This window comes from Triticum dicoccoides, chromosome 2A (assembly GCF_002162155.2).
Source record: "Triticum dicoccoides isolate Atlit2015 ecotype Zavitan chromosome 2A, WEW_v2.0, whole genome shotgun sequence".
Taxonomy (NCBI): domain Eukaryota; kingdom Viridiplantae; phylum Streptophyta; class Magnoliopsida; order Poales; family Poaceae; genus Triticum; species Triticum dicoccoides.
The window spans coordinates 543,516,211-543,532,446 of NC_041382.1; the positions used below are offsets into that span (position 1 = coordinate 543,516,211).

Sequence of the window (16,236 nt, forward strand, 5' to 3'; positions counted from 1 at the left end):
CCGGCCGCCGCCCGCCGACCTCGCCGGCTCCGCGCGTCGGATCCCCGCCGTCATATGCCCCGCGCCACCATCGCTCCAGGCCACCGCCCGCGCCCGCTTGTGCCACCGCGCGCCTCGCCCATCGCCTCCGTCCGGCCGCTACCGTCGCCCGGCAGCGAGCTCGCTAGCGAGCTCCCGCGCCGCGTCCTCCATCGCTGGTCGCCGCCCCATCGCCGGATCCGGCCGGTTGGATGAGATCCACCGGTCCGGCGATCCAAACACCTCCCCGCGTCCCGGATTCCCTCGTCCCGCTTCTCGTCATCCAGTTTTCCCAGAGGTTGAATTTTTCTCTAAGTCTCAGATCTGTGATATTTTCTAGCTATGTTCATCATGCCTTATCTCCTCATCCGTAGATCCATTTTGCATGCATGATATATCAAAATGTTTGTTACGATGTGCTCTTCATTTCATTCCATTGTGCCACGCTTGTTTGAGTCCATCTTGATGCCCTAATTTTTGTTGCAAGAGTGCTTCATAATGTTAGTTCCTGATTCTTATCATATTATGAGCTTTTGTCATTTTTTCCATGATTATTGTGTGCTGCATATGGGCATGAGCTCTACATGTATTTTGTTAAATGTCATGCCATCTTTACAGGGGTGTATGCCATGTATTTTTGTGATCAATGTGGTGACTAGCACAAGCATGCAAAGTAGCTCTCGTGATGTTGCTGATTTCAGAGACTTAGAATTTCACTGTCTTTTCCCTGTTGTTATTTCAATGCCATGTATTCATGTTGCTACAGAGTGATCCATGCTTCTTTTGAGTATGTTCAGTAAGGATGATTTTGAGGTATTGTTATGCTCTATACATCCATGCCCTTGTTTGTACTTATGGAGTGCCCTAGCATGAAACAATCTTGCTCTACTTTTGCTATAAAATGTTCCTGGCAGATTGTTTATGTGTTAATCAATTTTGCCAAGGTTGTTGTAGTTGATCCAAGCATGCTATTAGATTGTTCTTACCATGGTTATCTTCTTGATCATGTCTTCTTGCGGGTAGTATGCTTAGCTTGTCATGCAATGCCTTGTGTTGAGTGCATCGAGCTCGCAAACATGCCTTCATAATTCTTTTTTTGCCATGTCCAGTTTTCTCCTAAGTCTGAACCTGTTAACGAAACTTGCTATGTTTACATGGGTGCCATCATATCTTCTGATCCCTTTTGGCTTATGGTAAGTAAGGGACTTTTGTTATATGCTTTGAGTAGATTCATGCCATGCCTTGTATTGCTAGGATCTGATCATGTAGCATGTTGATATCTTGCTCTAAACATTGCTTCCTGATGTTAATCCTGACATGTTAGTATTTTCACTAAGTCTGTGATGCTGTTATCTTTTGCACTTTTCCCATGCTTGTTTGAACCTATTCTTTTGTGATTTAGCCGTAGCTCAGTGTTCATCTTTTGCCAAGCATCTTGAGTAGATCACTGCCATGTGCTTTGTTGTTATGTTGGAGTGTAGTAGCTTAGTTTCTTGTTGTGTTCTAGATGGCATCGTGTTGTTAATTGCAGAATTATGCCATTATTGTTTTGCTTGCCATTTGCAAACCGTGCATCCGATTCCGGTGATCTTTTTATCGATTTCGACCGAAATCAACTCATCTTTCCAGCGGCACTCTTGGGTTGCCAAGTTGAGGCCTGGTTCAATCTTTTCCTTCCGGAGCATGTCACATCCCGCATATCATGCCATGTTTTGCATCATGTTGTTTGCGCATTGCATCGTGGTTGATGGTTGTTCCCTTTGCTTGTGTTCTTGCTTTGGGTAGAGCCGGGAGGTGAGTTCGTGTTCGAGGAACCCGTTGAGTACGCTTACGAGGATCAAGCTTTCGTATACTCTGAGATCTCTGCAGGCAAGATGACCATACCCTCGAAATCACTTCTATCTTTGCTTGCTAGTTGCTCGCTCTTTTGCTATGCTGCGATACCTACAACTTGCTATATCGTGCCTCCCATATTGCCATGTCAAACCTCTAACCCACCTTGTCCTAGCAAACCGTTGTTTGGCTATGTTACTGCTTTGCTCAGCCCCTCTTATAGCGTTGTTAGTTGTAGGTGAAGTTGGAGTTTGTTCCTTGTTGGAACATGTTTATTGTTGGGATATCATTATTATATCTTGTTTAATTAATGCATCTATATACTTGGTAAAGGATGGAAGGCTCGGCCTTATGCCTGGTGTTTTGTTCCACTCTTGCCGCCTTAGTTTCCGTCATACCGGTGTTATGTTCCTTAATTTTGCGTTCCTTACGCGGTTGGGTTATAATGGGAACCCCTTGACAGTTCGCCTTGAATAAAACTCCTCCAGCAAGGCCCAACCTTGGTTTTACATTTGCACTAACAACCTATCACATTCCCTTGGGTTCTGCAGACTCAAGGGTCATCTTTATATTAACCCCCCCCCCCAGGGCCAGTGCTTCTCTAAGTGTTGGTCCGAAACGGGCAGCCTGGGTTGGTTTTACTCGTAGCTTGACCTATCCGGTGTTGCCCTGAGAACGAGATATGTGCAGCTCCTATCGGGATTGTCGGCGCATCGGGCGGCTTCGCTGGTCTTGTTTTACCATTGTCGAAATGTCTTGTAACCGGGATTCCGAGTCTGATCGGGTCTTCCTGGGAGAATGAATATCCTTCGTTGACCGTGAGAGCTTGTGATGGGCTAAGTTGGGACACCCCTGCAGGGTTTTGAACTTTCGAAATCCATGCCCGCGGTTATGGGCAGATGGGAATTTGTTAATGTCCGGTTGTAGAGAACTTGACACTTAACTTAATTAAAATGCATCAACCGCGTGTGTAGCCGTGATGGTCTCTTTCCGGCGGAGTCCGGGAAGTGAACACGGTCTTGTGTTATGCTTGAACGTAAGTAGTTTCAGGATCACTTCTTGACCACTTCTAGTTCACGACCGTGCATTGCTTCTCTTCTCTCTCTCATTTGCGTAAGTTAGCCACCATATATGCTGGTGCTTGCTGTAGCTTCACCTCACTACCCTTTCCTACCCATAAGCTTAAATAGTCTTGATCGCGAGGGTGTGAGATTGCTGAGTCCCCATGACTCACAGATACTTCCAAAACCAGCTTGCAGGTGCCGACGATACCAGTGCAGATGCCGCAGCTGAGCTCAAGTGGGAGCTCGATGAAGATCGTGTTCGTTGGGGGGTTTCGTTTCCTTTCGATCAGTAGTGGAGCCCAGTTGGGGCGATCAGGGACCTAGCAATAGGGGTGGTCTTTCTTTATTTGGTTCCGTAGTCGGACCTTGGTTGTATTCTGGATGATGTAATGCTATATTTATGTATTGTGTGAAGTGGCGATTGTAAGCCAACTCTTTATCCCTTTCTTATTCAGTACATGGGATGTGTAAAGATTACCCCTCTTGCGACATGCCTACTATGCGATTATGCCTCTAAGTCGTGCTCCGACACGTGGGAGATATAGCCGCATCGTGGGTGTTACAGTCTGCGTAAGCACCTGCTTTGTATAAAGAGATAGCTAGGACTAATCCCGACCGTCCTCGCAACACGCAGGATTGCAAAGGATGATTGGCCTATGACCCCTTCACATTTAGGATGTAGACCGACGTGCTGGCCTCTCTGTTGAGCCTAGGTAGGACTACAGTGTGTCGATCAGCCGAGGCCGGGCATGACCCACGAAAGTGTGTTCGACCGGAGTTAATCGAAGCGTGTTGGCTAAGTTTGTGCACCCATGCTGAGAAGTTAATCTATTCAAATAGTCATGTCCATGATAACAGACGCTCGGAGTTGTATCCCGATCTATACAACTAGAACTGGATACTGGAGACATGAAATGGATATGATGACTCCGGGATTGCTTTCTCATAGGGAGTCGAGGAAGGATCTCTGGGCGTTACTACAATATACTTGCTACTTATAATATGCTAGTCTGCGCTATTCTAATCCTGCAAAATGCTAGCCTTTGATAGGTTAGGCTTTTCCTCTATTTTGGCATTTCTGCAGTTCAGTCCAAAGATATAGCCCCATTCCTTTGATACTGATGCATACTTAGTATAGATCTGATGTAAGTCTTGTGAGTACTTTGGATTAGTACTTACGGTTGCTTTACTACCTCCTTTTCCCTATACCCGATTGCCGCGATCAGATGACGGATCCCAGGAGCTAGACAACACCGCCGACGACTACTACTACCCCGACGGAGCCTACTACTACGTGGAGGCCATCGACGCCAGGAGTAGATAGGAGGCCTTGCCTTTTCGATCGATGTTGATGTTTTGGTAGCCTTCTTAAGGTAGACTTGTTAACTTTATGTCTATACACAGATATTGTTGCTTTTGCTGACTTGTTTGTATTCGAGCCCTCGAGGCCCTGGCTTGTAATATAAAGCTTGTATGACTTTAATTTGTGTTTAGAGTTGTGTTATGATATCTTCACGTGAGTCTCTCATCTTGATCATGCGCATTTGCGTGTATGATTAGTGCACGATTAAGTCAGGGCATCACAGCTGGCAATCTCCCCCCTCATGTAAATCTTGCATAGTTAGAGAGAAAATGCATTAGAATTGCTCTACGAAGTATTATATTGATTAAAAACACTATAAATAACAGTAGGAAAACGTGACGCAAAATGGTCGTATCATATATCTGCTCCCACAAATAGCCCTCTTCGGATGTGATTATAAGGTAATGTCCAAGGACTAAAACTGGCCCCACATATGAATGCATAGCGAGCAGTAGCCCCTGAGCCCCAAGTTAGTTTCAAAGAACTGACTTGGGGTCGATATGGATGTTTTACAAAAGCGAAGATGCAGTGACCCCTGAGGCTCTGGTCGGGTTTGAAAAGGCCGAACAGAGTATCGAAATTGGTGCCTGGAGGCTAATAATTACATTTTTGTGTTGGCCTCGTCCTCAGGTCTGAACTCCGTCTCCGAAGAGATAGCGGAGATGAAGTGGAACTTGAAGCGGTCCGAAGCGGACCTCAATGTGATGCAAAAGCAGATTGAAAGTGCCCAAGGTAAACGAAGAGCTCAGCATGTTGAAAATTTAGCTTTCGTATTTGTTTCGGCTGGTCTTGATGTCGAGCCTGTGTAATGACAGCTGCGACTACAGAGCTTGAGGCCCTCAAGGCCGAGCTACGAAAAGCTTGGCAAGAAGCCGAGCAGCAGAAAGCTGCAGTGGCAAAGGCCAACAAAGAGCTTTCTCCATAAATCCTTGGGTTTGCAACATAGTGGGAAAACATGGCTTTCTCCATCTGAATCTTGGGACAACATACTTTTAGATCTGTCGGGAAAACAACATGAAACAAGAACAAAGGATATTTCTGTGATACGATGGTCAAAATGTCTGGGAGTATATATAAAGAATTTTTACCTTGCAAAACAAGTATCCCAGAAGAAAATGGAGTCGGGAAGGCTCACGAGCGCCCACAAGCCACCAGGGTGCGCCCTAGGGGGTGGGTGCGCCCTGGTGCCTCGTGGGCACCTGGGTGGCCCCCTCTTGTGTTTCTTATTTTTGTATTTTTTCTAATATTCCAAAATTGATAGAAAGTACTTTTACGGATTTTTTTGAGTTGCATTACTTACCGTATCACGTACCTTTTCCTTTTTAGGGTTCTGGAGTATTCTGGAAGGTCCCTTTTATGTATTCCTCCGGTGTCATAGTTTGAATAATGTTAGTTTCAACATCAATAGGTGTACCTGAGATATAATGGTTAATTCTTTGCCCATTAACCACCTTCGGATTAGTGCCTTCGGCGTTATTGATCTTAATGGCTCCAAAACAATAATCTTCCTCAATGATATACGCTCCTTCCCATTTAGAGAGACGTTTTCCTGTAAAAAATCTAAAGCGAGAATTGTACAATGGAACATATTCGCCCACTTTGAATTCCCGTTTTTAAATTCTTTTATCATGTTATCTTTTAGCCTTTTCTTTAAACAACTTGGCATTTTCATAGGCTTGGATTCTCCATTCATCTAAATAGCTAATATCAAATAATCTCTTTTCACCGGCAAGTTTAAAATCATAATTAAGTTCATTGATTGCCCAATATACTTTATGTTCTAACTCAAAAGGTAAATGGCATGCTTTAGTATGAATAAGAATATACATATGGGAGTGAACACAAAGAAGCGCTTTCGTGCTTCGGGATTGAAGAAGGGTAATTATAGCGACATGAGCGCCGCTTATCGACATCCCATGATCTGCGGCTTGTTTTCCTGAGGCCCTCCTTGCGCTGCACCAGATGTTCGGTGGACCTATCGGATGTTCGGTGGCTGTAGCTTTTCTACAGCCTTCCTTGTTTATTTTCTTGCTCCGCCTCTATGCCATCTTGACCGTTGCTCCTAACTTCTCCATGCTCGTATCCTTAGTACCTAAGCACGCATGGGACATCCGTTTGAGGTAGTAAGCATGTCTCGCATATGGAAAATGGAGATTCACTAAGGAGCGAGTTCACCTCATGTTCAGTGGCGTGTTTTGGGGCTCTTGTCATTCTTGGTGCTTGGGGAGTTGATGTAGTGTCCATGGGGATGACCGTAGGGTGCTCCACACCAAAGGCTGGGTCGGGTCTGGGCTTGCGGGGTTAGATTGTTGTGGTTGGATCGGCGAAGCTCTTGATCTCTTCAAGCTCTATGGAAGCCAGGGCGGCTTCCCTGATCTCAACGTTTGCGACCTCTGTAGCTAGCGCTCTTTTCATTGCTCCCGTGAAAGGTGATGGTGTCATTTGGTCCGGGCCTCTTGAGTAACAAATATGTGTACAATCGACGTTTGCGACCTCTGGAGCTAGCGCTCTTTTCAGTTCTCCCGTGAAAGGTGATGGTGTCATTTGGTCCGGGCCTCTTGAGTAACAAATATGTGCACAAGCGTAGCACCATGAACTTTACGTAGGCGGGCCTGGCAAGGATGGCGTTGTATCCCGTATGGAACGGCGTGACCTCAGAGCACGTGTTTTTGAGCGGAAGTTATCTTCGTCTAGGAAGATCCCCACTAGCTCGACTTGTCCATGGAGTTGCGCCTTTTTGCCAGGCACAAACCCGTGGAAGCCGGTGGATGCCGAGCTTAGGCGAGACTTGAAAATTCGCATCTTCGCCAAGCTGTCAGGGAAGATCATGTTAACCCGGTGCCCCCGTCCATGACTCGAGGAGGCGGAAACCGTCGACAATCAAATCTACCACCAGAGCAAAGTTCACTAGTTGAGGCACATGGGCCGGGTGGTCTATGCAGTCGAAGGTGACGGTGGAGTTGGACCAATCCAGGAACTCCGTAGAATCCGGTTGGGCATGGCGCGTGAGCTTCTAGGCCTGACGTGTATCTGCGGCCCAGAAGATCATGTGTACATTGTACAATTGGGCGGCCTGGCAGGCTGATGAAGACCCCGCTATTCCAAGGGGGTTGTTGTTGCTATTGATATATCAAGTACTCCCTCCGATCCAAAATAAGTGTCACAGTTTTGCACCACGGGTTGCCTTAGTTCAAAACTACGCCACTTATTTTGGAGTGGAAGGAGTAGAATTTGATCGGTGACAGTAGAAGAGGACTTTCGACGCAGAAACTTATTTAGACTGAATGCATCAAACCCGCGTCTACAAACAAAAGCTGAGGTATCTAAACTAGTAGGACAAAGATACCAAGAAGAACATTCCAGATCCACATCTTGCTCTTCAGTGGACAGCTGCTCATTCAAGTTGGCACACGTTTTTACAGTCAAGTACTTCAGGGCTTGGATCTGAGCAATAAAATAAGGTCAGATTTGTCCAGTTGTCCAAGATGCAAATTTTAGGACATACCATGTAACTACTGACCATCTGGCTCTCACATGCATGACCAATGATCCATGTACCATTTCAGATTCAATAATCATTTGATCCTAACAACTATGCTCCTTATTTTTCTTTCCTCTCGAAGGAAACAAGCAAGAGATGGGTTACCCCACGACATGCCCTTTCAACCGACTCCCTGTTTATGCATCATAGTTACACATGCAATACCTGCCCGAAGGTAACAGATGAAGTGGACAGCTTGTGATAACACGAACAGCTAGTAACAGTTAACCATACATCTGGAGTTTGCTGATTTTCCATGATCACTAAATAGTTGATAGCTCTGAATTTTCTATCATGATAGCGTGATTGCACTCAGACTAGACCAGGAGAGGACAGTGCAGATAGAAAGAAATACAGTACTAGTAGAAAACAAAGTACAGGTACAGCCAGCTTGTTTTAAAAAAAGGATTTACAATCAGCTTGCTGATCACTAAGCCATCATAGCAGGAGTGACAAAGGACCAAGGTTCATAAGTGCAACTTCATTGTGTGATCGCTGGCTCAATCATTCCACATGGAGCAAGCAATGTTGATTCTCTGAAGTGCTAGCACAGGTGACATACTTAAGAGCTAAGATCACGGCACCACAAAAAAAATTTGAATCACTTTGTACATTGATGCCCATCTAAGCAAGCAGCTATAAGCCTATAATCAGTCCCAGCCCCACATGAATCAATCAACATGTCACCATTTCGGAATCTGGATCACTTGCTAGTAGTACCTACTCACAAATAAAACAGACACCACAGCTCTCACATCAGTGCATCACATGGCCTGTCTACTAGGGTCTGCACGGAGCAGAAGCAAATTGTACACACCCTACAGCAAAGCACTGGCGCCCAACACATGCGAAAAGAACGGCGTGTAAAAATGGAATTAATGGAGAATAGGCATGCGTTCATGGCTTCCTTCCTTACAGCGACGATTTCAGATCACGGACAATTAACGAATCACGGACCTGGCGGGACGAGCAAGGAGCAGAGCAGGCGGTCAGGTCAGGTGAGGGGCGTGGAGGAGGACACCTCGGCCCTGTCGAGCCGCCGCAGCTGCCAGGCGCGCAGCGCCAGGAACGCGCCGAGGACGACCTGCATTGCCACGGCGACGCCGGCGAAGGCGATCCCGAGTCTCTCGCCGAAGTTGAGCCGCCGCCAGTGCGGAGGGGGCGGGGGCGGGCGGTGGTGGTGGTGGTGGTGCTGCGGGTGGTGCGGCGGCGGGGGGGCGCTGTCGGAGTCGGACGCGACCCGCCGCGGCGGCGCGCGGAGCGGGGCGGGGCTCGACGGCGGCGGCTCGGCGGCGAAGGAGAGGGACGGGGAGGAGGAGAGGAGGAGGAAGGGCAGGAGGAGTGTCAAGGTCGCGGCTCGGCGGGGCGGCCGTGGTGCGCTTGGCGCCATGGGGGCGTTGGCGGCATACAGATACAGGTGGAGGTGAGGTGAGGTGAGGCAACAAATCTGGCGGGGACTGTGGCGAGAGAGAGAGAGGGAGAGAGAAGTGTAGAGGGAGGAGGGGAGGAGGAACCGGAGGAGACGGAGACGAGAGCTGTGGGAGGCTGGCGGAAGCTGGACGCGTGTGGCCGTGTCCCACTGCTCCCTCGCTTTGTGTTCGGGGGACGCGACGGCGACGGAGGGGGGTGGCGGTTGCGTGGCGTGTCCCGGGGGTCGGGCCGCGGACAGCCACTCGCTCGCTCCTCTCTCTGCAATCAACAACAACGTTACGGCAGGTAGTCAGGTTACCGCCAGCGGGGCGTAATAATTGGGAGGACGCGGACAGCTTGACCCCAAGCAAGACGCGTCAAGGTCGGGGCACGGGACCGAGCTCGCTGTTCCGTATAGGCTAGGGCTTTCCCGCTGTGGAAGTCGCTACTGTTTTTTCGTTCGGTTTTGCTAATGTTTGGCACGAGGCAAGGGCTTGGTTGCCTGATTGAGTTTTGCACTACACGTTGTTGTGTTGATTTTTTGGTGTCACGAGTCACGGTCTCTTTTGTTCTTGCAAAATGTTTGGCAGAGTAGGACTAGGAAAGTGTAGTCGCGAAGAACCAGACCAGCATGACAAAGACGGTGCTGTGTGAGCCAAGGCAGGGTCCCTGTGGAGTGTTGTGGCGGCAAGAGTTAACCTGCGTAGAGGAGACGTGTTGAGCTAAAAAAACCGGTTCACACTATATATAATAAAAAAAATAGAAAATGAGCGAACATAGGTCTTTTTAGACAATCTCGCGAAACTTTGTTAATTCGTCACAGTGTTTCAAGGTACGAAAAGAAGATCTTCGGGTTGGCTTAACCAAACATGACAGGCAGTCCATAGACATAAAGTATGCTTCGCTAGATTGGGAGCTTCGACATTCGAGCTACTAATTCATGAAATATGTTACCAGTTGTAAAAACTATTGCCCCGTCTACGGTTTCATGGGTGATTGCACCATAGCTAACTGAACTCCCTTGCTTGACGTTTTATATACCACAACCATGCAATTTGAAGCAACATGAATCCACTGAACATAAAGATCATCTTCAAGTGTCATGGCTTCTCTAACGCAAGTGTTTCAAACATCGTGGATTCAGATATATCATTGAGTACCATAGTTGAAGCTCCCCGAAAAGTTTTGGTATGATCTCTGCAAAGCACCTACTGCACCAAATCCCTCATTCCTTAGCACTGGCACATCAACATTGATCTTGGCACAGTTCATCAGAGAGGCTAAACATTGCGACTGTCTAGGGGCAGTAATTCTGGTTGAGATTGTGGTCCGCTTTACAGTAACTTGAATATTTGATAGAAAGAGTTATAGAACAATGAGTAGAAAGAGGACTCTGAAAGATGTCCTGGTGAATTGCCTTCCTCCTCTCTTTCTAAATTACCCACAAGGTGGCCACCATCCGAACGAACTCATCACTGGACAAGGATTCATGTGTGGCAAAGATCCAGTTCTTGCGTTAAGATCCAACCGATCTAGTGTCGAACAGATGGCACCTCTGAGTTTAGCACACGTGCGACACAATGACATCTCCTTCTCCTTTATCCAGCAAGAGAAGGTGGATAAGTAGATAGGATCACAACTAGCACGATGGTGTGGTGGTGATGGTGGCAGTGGAGCGCTGACAACGCTTCGGTAAGCATCGTTGGGACGAGGTGGTGGTGCAACGGGAGAGAGAGGGGCGCCCAGTGATTGCTGTGTTGATCCATGGATCTCTCCCCCTTTGGTGCGCCTCCTCTCCTCTATTTATATAGGTGTGAAAGTGCAACTAATCCCTGGCTGGTTTTGGTAATTCTTAACAACATATAGCTCATTGAACTAATATTCTTTCAAGATAATCATTTCAGAAAGTTCAACGATTGGCATCGCATGGACTAGAGATATGGACCCCTCAAAATGCTAAGGACACATATTGGCACAAGCTCAAGACTCTACATTTTCATTTTAGTGATTCAAGATCACATTGAGTCCATAGGAAAAGTCAATACTATTAAAAGGGGATGAAGTGTTGCTTAATGGCTTGCTTGCTCAAAATGCTTAGTGATATGCTCCAAAAGCCCTCAACCACTTTCTCATTTCCACATATGTCCTAAACCTAAAGTCAAACTCGACCCCACCGATTGGATCTATCTGGCTCCACCGTGTTCATTTGCATAGCCATAGCCAGAAACCCTAATCAGTTCGGTCTCACCGATAGGGATCTTGGTCTCACCGGGATGGGATTGCAAACTCTCTGTTTCCCTTCGTAACGTTTCAGTCTAACCGAGATGAGCGATCGGTCCCACCGAGTTCGCAATGCAAACTCTCTGTTTCCTTTTTGTAACATTTCGGTCTCACTGAAATGAGCGATCGGTCCCATCGAGTTTGCCTGACCAACTCTCTGTGTTGCCTATTACTAAAATCGGTCTCACCGAGTTCATGTGATCGGTATCACCGAGATTAAGTTATGCCCTAACCCTAACACAATCGGTCCCACCGAGTTGATCATGTCGGTCCCACCGAAAAGCCTAACGTTCACATTTTGAACTGAATCGGTCTGACCGAGTTTCACTATTCGGTCTCACCGAGTTTGGTAAATTGTGTGCAACGGTTAGATTTTGTGTGGAGGCTATATATACCCCTCCCCCCTTCCTCCATTCGTGGGGAGAGCCATCAGAACATGCCTACACTTCCAACATTCATTTTCTGAGAGAGAACCACCTACTCATGTGTTATGACCAAGACATTCCAATCCAATTACAAGAATCTTGATCTCTAGCCTTCCCCAAGTTGCTTTCCACTCAAATCATCTTTCCACGATATCCAAATCTATGAGAGAGAGTTGAGTGTTGGGGAGACTATCATTTGAAGCACAAGAGCAAGGAGTTCATCATCAACACACCATCTATTACCTTTTGGAGAGTGGTGTCTCCTAGATTGGTTAGGTGTCACTTGGAAGCCTCCGTCAAGAGTATGCAGTTGAACCAAGGAGTTTGTAAGGGCAAGGAGATCGCTTACTTCGTGAAGATCTACCCAAGTGAGGCAAGTCCTTCGCGGGCGATGGCCATGGTGGGATAGACAAGGTTGCTTTTTCATGGACCCTTCATGGGTGGAGCCCTCCGCGGACTCGCGCAGCCGTTACCCTTCGTGGGTTGAACTCTCCATCAACGTGGATGTATGATAGCACCACCTATCGAAACCACGCCAAGAATCTTCGTGTCTACATTGCGTTTGCCCCCTCCAAACTCCTCCCCTTTACCTTCATATGCAATGATTTACATTGCGCTGTTATACTCTTATAATTGCATGTGTAGGTTGATTGCTTGACTAGTGATAAGTTGCTAAAATCTACCAAGACTTAAAATTAGGAAAAGGCTAGATTTTTATTTGGTCAGGTAGTCTAATCACGCCCCCCTCTAGACATACTTTTGATCCTACAAGTGGTATCAGAGCTCTGGTCTCCATTTGCCTTGATTTCCATAGATTTGGTGATCATAGCCTTGGTTTCACAACCTAGGAGAGTATGCCGTCTAGCAAGGGAAATTATCACCGTAGAGGCCCTTACTTTGATGGTACTAATTTTGCTAGTTGGAAGCATAAGATGAAAATGCATATTTTTGGACATAACCCTACCATTTGGGCCATTGTGTGTATTGACTTGCAAGGTGAATTCTTTGATGGGAGAGAACAAAACTGTGAAGCTACCGCGGAAGAATTGAAGATGCTGCAATACAAATATCAAGCTTGTGATATACTCTTCAACAGATTGTGCCCTGAAGAATTCAGCAAAATCAGCCGTCTTGAGAATGCAAAGGAAATTTGTAATACTTTGATTGATATGCACGAAGGTACCGACTCCGTCAAGGAATCCAAATTGGATGTGCTTCAAAGTCATCTTGACAAGTTCAAAATGAAGGATGGTGAAGGTGTCACTGAAATGTACTCTAGGCTTGCTCTCATCACAAATGAGATTGCCGGCTTAGGAAGTGAAGAGATGACCGATAGATTCATCATCAAGAAGATCCTAAGAGCCTTGGATGGAAAATATGATACCGTGTGCACATTGATCCAAATGATGCCCAATTACAAAGATCTCAAGCCAACGGAAGTCATTGGTAGAATTGTTGCTCATGAGATGTCACTCAAGGATAAAGAAGAGCTTCACAACAAGTCTAGTGGTGCTTACAAAGCCTCATGTGATGCTCCTACTCATCAAGTGAGAAACAAGCCTTCAATGAGGAATTGAGCTTAGTGGTAAAGAATTTCAACATGTTCTACAAGAGTAGAAGCAAAGAAAGAAGTCCCAAGTCAAGGTCCTACAATGACGAAAGATCTTCGAGTCGTGAGCGTAATTGCTACAATTGTGGAAGACCCGGACACTACTCCAATGAGTGTACGGCTCCCTACAAAAAAAGAGAAGGCTCACCTAAAAGGAGAAGCAAATGGGAAGAATCACCTCCAAGAGAAAGAAGGAGTAGAGATGATCGTTATGAACGAAGAACCTCTCGCAGAAGCAAGGATTCGGAAAGGAAGGACAAGTCATCAAGGAGCTACACAATACGAAGACATCAAGCTCTTGTTGGTGAATGGGTATCCGGTTCCGACTCTGACCACCACTCCGAGAGAAGTTATCACTCCGACTCCGAATATACTAAAGATGAAGGTGTTGCCGGTCTAACACTTGTGTCAACCAACTCCTATGACATATTTGACTCAACAAATGAAGGAATTGGAAGATGCTTCATGGCTAAAGGCCCAAAGGTATCACACCCCGAGTATGTTGATGTCAATAGTGATGACGATGATTTGCTAGGTGATGATGATTTTACTTGTTGACAACTCTAGTGATGAAAACTATGATGAATTTGCTATTAATCATGCTAACCAAGATAAAACGAATGACGGTGATAAGAAGGAGATTGAGCGTCTAACTAAAGAACTAAACACTCTTAAGTTAGCTCATGAAACTACCTTAGAAGATCATCGAGAGCTTTTAAAGACTCATGAGAAGCTACGCTTTGAAAAGCTCAACCTAGAGCAAGAGCATGGGTTCTTAAAAGCAATCAATGATGATCTTCGTAAGAAAAGTTCTTCTTACATTGCCAAGCGTTTACTCTTGTCTACTTACATGCCACAAGTAAAATCTAGCAACAAGAGTAAGAAAGATTCTTAATCTAGTAGCAACAATAATCATGCTAAATCCAATATTGTTGCTTCTAGTAGTTCTCTTGATTCCACTAATGATTTTCTTAGCCAAGTTACACTTGAGCAAGAAAATAGCTTATTGAAGGGAATTATCACGGGTACACGTCGGTCCTAAAACAAACGGGTTTTAACCCCTTTCTGCGACGACATTTGGAACCGTCGCCAAGTGAGTGTGGGCGATAGGGGGGTGAGGGAGTCCTGGACTAAGGGGTCATCGGGCGTCCGGCCTGTTAGCCATGGGCCGGACGGATGGGCTGTGAAGATACGAAGACCGAAGACTACACCCGTGTCCGGATGGGACTCTCCTTGGCATGGAGGGCAAGCTTGGCGACCAAATATGTAGATTCATTTCTTTGTAACCGACCTTGTGTAACCCTAGATCCTCCCGGTGTCTATATAAACCGGAGGACTTAGTCCGTAGAGGGGAGAGATTCTTTATCATAGCCATACAAGCTAGACCTCTAAGGTTTGGCCATTACGATCTCGAGGTAGATCAACTCTTGTAATACTTGTATTCATCAATATCAATCAAGCAGGACGTAGGGTATTACTGCTACCTCTTGAGCTTGCGTTGGATTTCCCCGAAGAGGAAGGGATGATGCAGCAGAGTAGCGTAAGTATTTCCCTCAGTTTTTGAGAACCAAGGTATCAATCAAGTAGGAGGCCACGCTCAAGTCCCTCGTACCTGCACAAAACGATAGCTACTCGCAACCAACGCGATTAGGGGTTGTCAATCCCTTCACGGTCACTTACGAGAGTGAGATCCGATAGATATAATACTTTTGGTATTTTTGGTATAGAGATGCAAAGTGAAAAGTAAAAGGCAAAGTAAAAAAAGCAAAGCAAGATTAAAGTGATGGAGATTAATATGATGAGAATAGACCCGGGGGCCATAGGTTTCACTAGTGGCTTCTCTCAAGAGCATAAGTATTCTATGGTGGGTGAACAAATTACTGTTGAGAAATTGACATAATTGAGCATAGTTATGAGAATATCTAGGCATGATCATGTATATAGGCATCACGTCCGTGACAAGTAGACCGAAACAATTCTGCATCTACTACTATTACTCCACTCATCGACCGCTATCCAGCATGCATCTAGAGTATTAAGTTAAAAACAAAGTAACGCTTTAAGCAAGATGACATGATGTAGAGAGATAAATTCATGCAATATGAAATAAACCCCATCTTGTTATCCTCGATGGCAACGATGCAATACGTGCCTTGCTGCCCCTTCTGTCACTGGGAAAGGACGCCGCAAGATCGAACCCATAGCTTAGCACTTCTCCCATGGCAAGAAGTACCAATCTAGTTGGCCAAACCAAACGGATAATTCGAAGAGACTTGCAAACATAACCAATCATACATAAAAGAATTCAGAGAAGATTCAAATATTATTCATAGATAGACTTGATCATAAACACAATTCATCGGTCTCAACAAACACACCGCAGGAAGAAGAAGATTACATCGAATAGGTCTCCACAAGAGAGGGGGAGAACTTTGTATTGAGATCCAAAAAGAGAGAAGAAGCCATCTAGCTACTAACTATGGACCCGAAGGTCTGAGGTAAACTACTCACACTTCATCGGAGAGGCTATGATGATGTAGAAGCCCTCCGTGATGACGACCCTCTCCGGCGGAGTTCCGGAACAGGCCCCAAGATGGGATCTCGTGGATATAGAAAGTTGCGGCGGTGGAATTAGGTTTTTGGCTCCCCTCCTGATCGTTTGGGGGTACGTAGGTATATATAGGAGGAAGGAG

At 46.1% G+C, this 16,236-nt stretch overlaps 1 protein-coding gene across 2 annotated transcripts; it reads right to left on the reverse strand.

Moving 5' to 3' along the window:
* Positions 1–7,525: 7,525 nt before the first annotated feature.
* On the reverse strand, positions 7,526–9,513 carry LOC119355274 (ethylene-responsive transcription factor ABI4-like). 2 transcript variants are annotated; one of them, XM_037622061.1, is made up of 2 exons: positions 8,777–9,510; positions 7,526–7,722 (listed from the first exon to the last, which is right to left on the reverse strand). In XM_037622061.1, the coding sequence occupies exon 1, from the start codon at positions 9,207–9,209 to the stop codon at positions 8,814–8,816; it is 396 nt and encodes a 131-aa protein (XP_037477958.1). In that variant the 5' UTR covers positions 9,210–9,510; the 3' UTR covers positions 7,526–7,722; positions 8,777–8,813. The 2 variants fall into 2 exon arrangements, with proteins under 2 accessions (XP_037477958.1, XP_037477959.1); XM_037622062.1 differs by lacking the exon at positions 7,526–7,722 and adding an exon at positions 7,729–7,984 and having other exon boundaries at positions 8,777–9,513.
* Positions 9,514–16,236: the final 6,723 nt, after the last annotated feature.